The sequence below is a fragment of the Phyllobates terribilis genome, unplaced genomic scaffold (genome assembly GCF_046119375.1).
Source record: "Phyllobates terribilis strain yellow unplaced genomic scaffold, ASM4611937v1 Scaffold_2__4_contigs__length_985480577, whole genome shotgun sequence".
Lineage (NCBI taxonomy): Eukaryota > Metazoa > Chordata > Amphibia > Anura > Dendrobatidae > Phyllobates > Phyllobates terribilis.
This window is the reverse complement of record NW_027362762.1, coordinates 813,050,346-813,061,607: the sequence shown is the minus strand read 5'-3', so window position 1 is coordinate 813,061,607 and position 11,262 is coordinate 813,050,346. Positions and strand designations below refer to the sequence as shown.

Genomic DNA, 11,262 nt, shown 5'->3' with positions numbered 1-11,262 from the left:
GAACAGAAAAAAGGAAATGTCATTATAAAAACATTCCTAAATAACTTGAATTAGTAAACCACACTTGTTTTGTCTAGAAATGTAATCACTATAATATTTTAATATGGCAGCTGCCTTCTTACACTGACAGAAACCTGTTCTAGAATATTAAAAGGACAGGTGCCTGTGAGCACGTGCAGCAGCAAGGTGCACTCCCTTCATGTGTAGGATTAATCGTAAAGTGTTGAGGAATATGTTGCCACTACTTAAATAAAAATCATTATTATATATTATTATGGAGATGTGCTCCCAGTGTATATTATAATCTAATACCAGAAATACTATGTCAGTTGAGACAAGAAGAAGCTGCTCATATTATTGTCCACCCTGTCTAGCTTACCTAATACCAGAGATATCTGTCTTTGTTGTCTAATACTGGAGGTAACACTGGTGCTGAGGCAAGAAGAGGCTGCTCACACTGCTGTCCATCCTGTCATTCTGATCTAATACTGGAGATACCAGGGGGTGTTGAGGTAAGAAGAGGCTGCTCACACTGCTGTCCATCCTGCCTTTCTGGTCTAATGCTGAAGATACCAGTGATGCTTATGTAACAAGAGACCACTCACACATTTGTCCACCTTCTCTTTCTAATCTATCAAATACTTCAGATACCAGGGGTGCTGAACAGAGATGGTGTAAATCAATTCGCAGGACTTATTCAGGTGAGATAAGCAGTGGTCCACAGAGCTCCTATACAGCAGTCACTGGATCACCTCCTTCAAATCTATTTGTACCATCTCTAATACTGAGTCTGCTTACGCTGCTGTCCACCCTGTCTTTTTGATTTAGTACTGGAGATACCAGGGGTACAGAGGGAAGAAAAGGCTGCTCACACTGTTATCCACCCTGTGTATCTGATCTAATACTGGAGATATGTAGGACAGGCTTCTGTCAGAGTTGGCCATTTTGATGTACTACGGTGATCTCCATCAACAAAATGATTGTGAACTGAAGGTGTTTAGAAGTTTATTATTTTACAAATGTATTAATTTAGTTTTTTTTTTCTTTTTTTTTCTTTATCTAGAGAACCCCTTTAAGGGGATAACTAGTGGTGACCTTAAAGAGTTAATGTTGAACTGTTTTAAACTGACTTATATATTTGCTCCATTGCACGTAGTGATATTTATCACATTTGTGGTTAATTGTTTTATTTGCATATTTTCTGATTGCAGATCACAGACTTACATACTGATTTTAACCATATGAGTTGTTTTATTTTCAAAAGTGTTACATGTAGTGACGGAAATGCAGAGACACAACTAATGTGGAGAGAACTACATCACATAACTATACAAAAGTCTCTAATAACACAAGTGTCACTTAAATGATTGTTCAATATAAATCAGCTCCACATTCAGAGGGCAGATTGACACCCTCACTATAGCTGGTACCATCTTACTGGATTTCATTATTTTGGGCTTCTTCATCTAGCATTGCAACACGCACAAAGAACTTGAATGTCAAATGCATATGTTAGATTTATGCTGACTGTTCATTCTGTAACAGCCGTAACACAGTTAGTGATAGACTTCATTAGAGATAATGATCAGGCATAATTTATAATGAATAATGGAGCCAAAATATTTCAATATTATATGCACAAAATGAGTTTATAACCAAATAATAAATCTCTGGATCCAAGTGGAGTGTTATCAATAAGTGCTGTATCCATAATTGCAGAATGCACAAGGTGTACATCTATTTATTCAATCACGTGAAAATGTGTGTTTTTATTGAGAATGTAAAAAGAGTTATCTTTTGGTTGAGAAATATCCATTGGATGAGTCAGGAATGTAGAATAATGATACAATTATTTACTTAGCCAGTATTTATAAACCTGTATTAGAAGGTGTGCATGGTTTTAATCATATTAACATGGATTGGGTGTTATATCTCCTCCACCATTGCCCCCACCATTTCCTCCTCCATCACCACCACCTCCATCGCTGCCACCTCCATTTCCACCATCTCCTCCTCCATCACCGCCACCTCCATTTCCACCGTCTCCTCCACCATCACCACCACCTCCAGTATCACCTCCATCTCCACCATCACCTCCATCCCCTCCACCTCCATCTCCACCATTGCCTCCATCTCCTCCACCATCACCTCCATCTCCACCATCTCCCCCTCCACCATCGCCTCCATTACCACCATCTCCACCTCCTCCTCCATTATCACCTCCATCACCACCTCCTCCTCCCCCATCACCACCATCTCCATCTCCTCCGTCACCACCATCTCCATCTCCTCCATCACCACCATCTCCATCTCCACCATCACTACCGCCGCCTCCATTATCTCCTGAACAGTCTTCAACAGGCTGTATGAGGATGTCACTAGACTGGCAATCTCCCCTGCATAGTTGTTGCCAGTAAATTCCAGCGCCAGTATTTAGATTAGCGAATCTACAATTGTCATACCACCATCCACCACCACCAATATAAGCACAATTTGACCCTGATAAATCATTGTCTCGATCCTTTGTGGAGAATTTCATATTATCATGTCCAGCATTAGGCTCTCCAGATGTCATGGCATCACCAGCGTCACCTGAGTACCGTCCCAACCTAATCCGATAGCAAAGATTTTCTGCCTCAAGGGAGAATGAGTCATAATTGGCTAGGCGCTGATGTCCAGCTGCAGAGCGCAGGCGAAACCGTGCACGGTGTAACTGTTGAGTACTCAATAAATGGATATGCTCATTACCTAGCCAATGGTCAGCTTTTAGATCTCCAAAACCTTTCTTATAGCAATCCCAAGTAGTGTCCCATATCCTTGGATTTCTCTGACAATTCTTTTGAATGACAGTCCAACCTCCATCTTCCCCACCAAGGTCACACCATACCAATAGGCGCTTGCTTTCCACAGGCTCTACCACATACAGGCCACTTTTTCCTTCTTTTATTGCAGTGCAGCTCTGAGGATAATTTTTACCTGTAAATCAAAACATCATAAATCATTTAGAAGTATAACATTTTCTTTACTGAGGTGTTTTATGGCAGCACACGGAGAGCATACAGCTCACTAAGCCAGTTATGAATCCACCTAACAGATGCAATGGACCAGGCAACTGTTAGGTGGATTCATAACTGGCTTAGTGATCGGACTCAAAGGGTGGTTGTAAATGGCTTCACATCCAGCTGGATGAATGTCTCAAGTGGGGTACCACAGGGCTCCGTCCTGGGACCTGTATTGTTCAACATCTTTATCAATGATTTAGATGAAGGAATTGAGGGTAAACTGATTAAATTTGCTGATGACACAAAGCTAGGAGGGATAGCTAATACTAGAGAAGAGAGAGAGAGGATTCAAAAAGACCTAAATAAACTGGAGCAGTGGGCAGCAACCAACAGAATGGTTTTTAACCGGGAAAAATGCAAAGTACTACATCTGGGCAATAAAAATGAAAAAAGCATATACAGAATGGGAGGAATAGAGCTAAGCAACAGTACATGTGAAAAAGACTTAGGTATACTAATAGATCATAGACTGAACATGAGTCAACAGTGTGATGCAGCAGCAAAAAAGGCAAATACAATTCTGGGATGTATTAACAGAAGCATACAGTCTAGATCACGTGAAGTCATTATCGGTCTTTACTCCTCTTTGGTCAGACCTCATCTGGAATACTGTGTACAGTTTTGGGCACCACATTTTAAAAAAGACATCGACAAACTGGAGCAAGTTCAGAGAAGAGCGACCAGAATGGTGACTGGTCTGCAAACCCTGTCCTATGAGGAACGGTTGCAGGATTTGGGAATGTTTAGCTTGCAAAAAAGAAGACTGAGAGGAGACTTAATAGCTGTCTACAAATATGTCAAGGGCTGTCACATTGTAGAAGGATCATCTTTATTCTCATTTGCACAAGGAAAGACTAGAAGCAATGGGATGAAACTAAATGGGAGGAGACACAGATTAGATATTAGAAAAAACTTTTTGACAGTTAGGGTGATTAATGAGTGGAACAGGCTGCCACGAGAGGTGGTGAGTTCCCCTTCAATGGACGTCTTCAAACAGAGGCTGGACAGACATCTGTCTGAGATGATCTAGTGAATCCTGCTTTGAGCAGGGGGTTGGACCAGATGACCCAGGAGGTCCCTTCCAACTCTACCATTCTATGATTCTATGATTCTATGATTCTATGATTAATACACAGGGTGCCTCCATAGACTTCTGTATGTACTGCTAGGTTACTTATGAACTGCAAATTTTTGTTCAAATTTGAACAAAAATTGAATTTTCACCTACAGTAGAAGAAGTATATTGAAAACTGGGTGTGATCTTGGATAGTTGTAGGTGTGATTTGGCACACTAGAGTATTTGTATTAAAATAACAGAACAGCTTTCAGTACATTGACCTACTTCACAACTATTGAGGAAATTTGGACTAACAAGCTTTCAATAATTTGTTGACTATAAAGGTCCCCATTCTCATTAGAAAGCTGTCAGCCGATTTATCATTGAGCTGATAGCTTTCTATCCCGACTTCCTCATACACAGGGAAACTTGGCTGAGCATTCCTGTGCTTTCTATGGTAAGAATGTAATTGGTTGAAGGTACTCCCATAGCACCCGTAGCTTTCAACCCGTTGCCACATACAGTACAGACCAAAAGTTTGCACACACCTTCTCATTTAAAGATTTTTCTGTATTTTCATGACTATGAAAATTGTACATTCATACTGAAGGCATCAAAACTATGAATTAACACATGTGGAATTATATACTTAACAAAAAAGTGTGAAACAACTGAAAATATGTCTTACATTCTAGGTTTTTCAAAGTAGCCACCTTTTGCTTTGATGACTGCTTTGTTGCACACTCTTGGCATTCTCTTGATGAGCGATTCATTATATGGACTTATGGTCTATGTGGGATTGCAGCTTGCACCTGCCAGGTACAGTCTGCACTAGTGCATGTCACTGACAGGCCGTTGTGTGCACAACTTGTGGATATGTGACCAGCACTTTCCGCAAGTGACCACAGCTGCCAACATGTTCATATAGAAATTAAGTTTTGATTTTTTTTAAAGCAATACTGTTACAGGACTTCCACAGGAGAGGCTGCATGTCTTACCATCCAGTCAATGTGGTCCACAGTTGTCTTCTGCTGAAGCTTCCTGCTCCAAGCTGTGACTCCAGGGCACAGAGGATACAGGGATAGCATTCACTATCAGCTAATCAAAGATGTGCTTACAAAGCAAAGTCGGTGATTGTCTGACAGGCAATGAGCCACAAATGTCATTGTGTGCAGTGCCTATAACTTAATAAAGCTGTATGGGGGGCACTTAGGAGACCCCCCTCATTGTGATCAAGACATTATGCTTCAGTGACCTCCCTAATCACATTCACTTTACTTAGTTAATTGCAGCAGATTTTATGCAATTAAAATGCAGCAGAAAAGATGAAGGGTACATGGGAACATGACCTAATGGCAGTAGATAGTTGTTTTAAGGCCAGGGTCCCACTATCAGTATTTGGTCAGTATTCGGACAGTATTTTTTCTCAGGAGTGGGACCCAAAACCAGGTGAGGAGCAATCAGAGAAAAGGTATAATAGAAACAAGTCACCAATTCTGCATTTATCACCCACTCCTGGTTTTGGCTCCCACTCCTGAGAAAAAATACTGACCAAATACTGATAGTGGGGTTGTGGCCTTAGATAAATTACTGGAAAGAATATGCAGTCATTGCTAATAGTCACTCACCGCTGTTTGGATAGTTTAGAATATCTTCTTCAGTGATTCCATTTAACATATGGCTATTCTGAAGGTTTAATATTGAAGACAGTTCTAGCTTGTACCCATACGCAGCACATATTACCCCACCGATCATGAGTAAAAGTGCCAGAGACCCATGCTTCCCTTGGACCTCTGCATGAAAAGAAATATTGATGTAATCATTGTTAATAAATGCAACAATATCATTTTAGTGATTATATAACTTGTTTTCCAGCACAGTCACCTCCATTAACAAATGTACCTGTCTTTTAAATCCATCTCTATCCATCCAGCCACAAATCTAACTATCTATCTATATCTATCCCATAATCTATCCATCCACAAATCTAACTATCAATCTACAGGTACATCTCATAAATTAGAATATCATCAAATAGTTAATTTATTTCAGTTCTTCAATACAAAAAGTGAAACTGATATATTACATAGAGTCATTACCAACAGAGTGATCTATTTCAAGTGTTTATTTCTGTTAATGTTGATGATTATGGCTTACAGCCAATGAAAACAGAAAACTTATTATCCCAGTAAATGAAAATAATTAACAAAAAACACCTGCAAAGGCTTCCTAAGCTTTTAAAAAGGTCTCTTATTCTGTTCAGTAGGCTCGACAATCATAAGGAAGACTGCTGACTTGACAGATGTCCAGAAGGCAGTCATTGACACACTCCACAAGGTCCCAGAGTTCCAATTTTCATTTGGAAATCAAGGTTCCAGAGTCTGGAGGAAGAGTGGAGAGGCCACAATCCAAGCTGCTTAAGGTCTAGTGTGAAGTTTCCACAATCATTGATGGTTTGGGGAGCCATGTCATCTGCTGGTGTAGGTCCACTGTGTTTTATCAAGACCAAAGTCAGCACAGCTGTCTACCAGGAAATTTTAGAGCACTTCATGCTTCCCTCGGCTGACAAGCTTTTTTGGAGATGGAAATTTCATTCTCCAGCAGGACTTAGCACCTGTCCACATTGCCAAAAGTACCAATACCTGGTTTACAAACAACAGTATCACTGTGCTTGATTGGCCAGCAAACTCGCCGGACCTTAACCCCATAGAGAATCTATGGAGTATTGTCAAGAGGAAGATGAGAGACACCAGACCCAGCAATGCAGACGAGCTGAAGGCTGCTATCAAAGCAACCTGGGCTTCCATAACACCTCAGCAGTGCCACAGGCTGATCGCCTCCATGCCACGCCGCATTGATGCAGTAATTGATGCAAAAGGAGCCCTGACTAAGTATTGAGTGCATTTACTGAACATACATTTCAGTAGGTCAAAACATTTTGGATTTTAAAAACATTTTTCAAGCTGTTATAAAGTATTCTAATTTACTGAGATAATGACTTTTGTGTTTTCATTGGCTGTAAGCCATAATCATCAACATTAATAAACACTTGAAATAGATCACTCTGTTTGTAATGACTCTACATAATCTAGGAGTTTCACTTTTTGTATTGAAGAACTGAAAAAAATTAACTTTTTGATGATATTCTAATTTTGTGACATGCACCTGTATATCCATTCATCCAGCCACAAATCTATCTATCTATCTATTGTAATGCAGCGCCTTGCTGCATTGCTAAAATGTCCAGGGGGTGTGTTCTGGCTGACCATGTACCTCCCCTCAGGTGACTGATCACATGACTGTGACATCATCGCAGGTCCTGTGTGCCCAGAAAGATATATAAATCCGGGTGGTTTGGAAACAGAGAGAGGCCTGGTGAGGCAAGAGGCCTGATCCCTGTGTTTGGGACGCCAGTAGTCCTGGAAGGCACGTGGCTTGAAGACTACGGCTGGGGAGCCTTAAAGCCACAGCTGTGGCAGAACAGAGCTGAGAGAAGCAGCTAAGACCCAGCAAAGGTAAAAATGGTTCTTTATATGGACATTGATGCTGTACCTTGCTGAAGTCTGTATCTGAAGCCAAGCGGGCATAGCTGCCACTAAAAGGCTCTAGGACCTTACATGTGTAACATTCCTGCGAGCCACTGAGATGGACTATGTTATAAGCAGTTTATGACGTGTAATAAACTGCTGGACCTTAGTTTACTGGAAAACGTGGCTCGTGTGCTTTAATTGACCCAGTGAAGTGAGTGGCCCCCCAACATGATCAATACCGCTACCTCACACTATCTATCGATCTATCTATCTATCTATCTATCTGTCTGTCTGTCTGTCTGTCTGTGTCTGTCTGTCTCTCTGTCTTTCTATCTATCTCTCTAATAATCTATCCATCCCATTAGGATTCCTACTTGTCTATGTAACATGTAAGACGTTACATTGCATCATACAAAAGTTAATGGCCACTTTACTAGAGTCATCTGCCTTTTCATGACAGGCATTTCCCATGGACAAATATTCCTTCTGACCGATTTCACCACCTAGTGGAATCTGTGCCGCAAAGACATACTAAGGCTAAATGAGGTCCAATAGATCGTTGTCTACAATATTGTGGCCATTTCACAGGACACAAGCACATAAAACTATTCTGCACATTCTACTGACTGGTACTTCATGGTTATGCTCAAATAAAAATGCTGATTGTCTCCAAAACTGCTGCAGATAAAAATGGTGAAATCATTAGTAATTGATCTGAATATGATCAGACCCATGAGGCAAACTGTAAGGCATCTTACCCATTTTTGTCCAAGTAGAGTTGGTCTCTTACAGCTCACCTTTCCCGGCAGTCCTATTTATACCATATGGACCATAGGGAGGGGATGTAACAGCTCTATCAGAACAGCTGTGAACCAGGGGTAAATGATGTTTAATAACTAGGTGTGAAGGTGACTTCTGTCTGTTTGAGGAACTGAAGGATCTATCTAGATTACATGAATATACAACATACTTGTGATAGGACTGCAGCGGCGAATGCTGAAGATTAGGCCAAGACGATGATTCAGCTGATGTATTACACACAGGGAGAAGCAGCAATGTGTTATATACCGAGGATGGAACAGCGTGAGAAATGATCATACATCCTACAGCCACAGCGGGATGGAGGGGAGCGGCTGATGAGCAGCAGTAACAGATGGTTTGAGAGCAACATATATCTGTGAATTGTGTTTTATCAGAAAAGAGCAAAATGAAGAAATGGTCTTTAGTCTAATGTGGCTATGAACAGAAGCAGAAGTGTATGGGGCCTTGTCATTGCAATGCACTGGGTAGCAGAACAATGGAAGCTTAAGGTTAAGTGCCCACGTAGCGTTTTTGTAGCGTTTTTACGGCCGAGAAAACGCTTGTAAAACCGTCTGCCATGCAAAGCAATGTGAATTCGGATGTGCTGTGCACATGATGCACTAATTTGCGCGCCGAATTCGCATTGCGTTGCAAAACGCAGCATGACCATTTCTACCGCGATTACGCTGCAAATTCGCAGCCATTGAGGAACATTGAAACGCAGCAAACCCGCAGGTATATGTGGATTTGCTGCATTTCAATTAAATTCAATTGCCGCGAATTTGCAGCATAATCGCGGTGCGTGTGGTACCCTGGATGAAGAGGAGACTACAACTCCTCTTCATCCCGGCTACCACGCGGTGAAAAAAAGAAATAAAAAAGTTAAAAATAAACAAAACCTGTATATTCACCTCTCCGGCGGCCCCCGGTCTGCTCCCGGCCGCGTCCTCTCTCCTTGGCGTCCCGCGGTGTACTGTCAGGACCTGCGGTGACGTCATTTAGTCACCTGATGGTCATGCGACCGCTGACGTCAGCGGTCAGGTGATGGTCACGTGACCATCAGCTGACTAAATGATGTCACCGCAGGTCCTGACAGTACACCGCGGGATGCCAAGGAGAGAGGATCGCCGCCGGGAGCAGACTGGAGGAGACCGGAGAGGTGAGTATACAGGTTTTTTTTTATTTTTAACGTTTTAATTCTTTTTTTTTTTTTACTATAGATGCAGCATTTAAAGCATCAGTTGTTCACACATTATAAATCCATGCCGGTTTCATGGATTTATATTGTGTGACCAACTTGTCAAGCACTTTTCCAAGTGATGCTCAAAATTGCTTGGAAAACTGCTTGAAAAAACGCATGCGAAAACGCTGAAAAAATGTAAATCTGCATGCGTTTTTTTCTGCCAGAGAGAGGCAAAAACGCTCTGCATCAAATCTGCTACGTGGGCACATAGCCTAACACTTATTATCAAGCTGCTGGAAGACCCTATTTGACACTTCCTTGATTCTTCTTGCTTTTGTTATCTCTCTGCTATTTTGATGGTTATGTTTCTATTAAAATTGCCATAGTCACATTAAGGCTATGTGCCCATGTTGCGGAATTGAAGCAGAAAATTTGCGCTTCATTTCCGCATGTCCTTTCCCGGTAAAACGCATGCGGAATTTCGTAAGCGTTTATCGCGCGTTTTTCGCGCGTTTTCGACATGCGGAATTGCCTTGCGTTTTTTATTGCATTGAAAAGGCAATTCAGCATGCGGAAACGCAAAATTAATTGACATGCTGCGGATTTTTGTGCGCATCAAAAACGCTGCGGAAAAATCCGCAGCATGGGCATAGAACTTGCGAATTCTCATTGGGGACCATGGGGTGTGGATTAACAAGCGTTTTACAAGTGTTTCCGCTGCGGAAATTCCACATCAAATACGCTTGTAAAACGCTACGTGGGCACATACCCTAACTAGCAATTAAATCTGCAGCAATCATTTACATTACATCTTTGTTGCAGATAGGCGGCTTCCTTGGCAGAGACGGAGCTACGGGTTCAGGATATGGGTATCAAAGACTACTCAGTGGGACCCTAACCCAGATAACACATGTTTAGAAACTACAGTGGAACATCCTAATTCTAGTGCTTTTTTCTTGGGTCGGTACAATTGCAGCAATGCTCAATTTATGTCAATTCATATGTTTCACTAATTTTAAGAAAATAAAATAAAACTATATAGCTGCTGCTAAACCAAGTATTCAGATTTAGTCTAAGGCTATATGGGGACTATGGCTATGACAATTGTTGCTGAAGATCGCAGTATGGCAATGCTACAATGCAACATAATGACAAATTGGTGAAACTATGACACTTAAGTTGCAAGAAATCCAAACCTGCAAGACTTCTTGCCACTTGTGTAACACAGTCTCAGCAAAATGAGAGCTGCAAAGTAACCTTATTCATGTTCATTATGTTTTCATGTATCATCACCTAATATAATTTCAGGCTGCAAGAAGCTACAGATAGAAATTGGCCTGGACTTCCCTTGACAAGTAGAGCACTGAATACATCCTTAGGCCTCATTCAGACGTCCGTGTTGCACGTATGTGTTGTGTCAGTTTTTTTCACGGGTAGAACATGTAGCCATTATAATCTATGATGCTGTTCACATGACTGTGTATCTGGGCAAAACACACAAAAATGTCAGTTTTTTTCAAGCAGCACGGATAAAAAGGACCAATACAAGTCTAGGGGTCTGTGAAAAACGCGCACTGCACACGGATGCCATATTGTCCGTATTTAACATTGAAAAAGATAGGAGAAGCC

At 41.3% G+C, this 11,262-nt stretch overlaps 1 protein-coding gene across 1 annotated transcript; it reads right to left on the bottom strand.

The window, feature by feature from the left end:
• Positions 1 to 1,231: 1,231 nt before the first annotated feature.
• LOC141230608 (fibrinogen-like protein 1) lies at positions 1,232 to 8,559 on the bottom strand. Its single transcript, XM_073667611.1, has 3 exons — positions 8,408 to 8,559; positions 5,748 to 5,912; positions 1,232 to 2,976 (listed from the first exon to the last, which is right to left on the bottom strand). The coding sequence occupies exons 1-3, from the start codon at positions 8,409 to 8,411 to the stop codon at positions 1,910 to 1,912; spliced, it is 1,236 nt and encodes a 411-aa protein (XP_073523712.1). The 5' UTR covers positions 8,412 to 8,559; the 3' UTR covers positions 1,232 to 1,909.
• Between the last annotated feature and the right edge of the window lie 2,703 nt (positions 8,560 to 11,262).

Bases quoted from the DNA above. Each gene is read 5' to 3' on its own strand.
- LOC141230608 (XM_073667611.1), bottom strand. The intron at 2,977-5,747 runs GTGAGTGACTAT...TTTGATTTACAG, and splicing joins TCTAAACTATCCAAACAGCG to GTAAAAATTATCCTCAGAGC.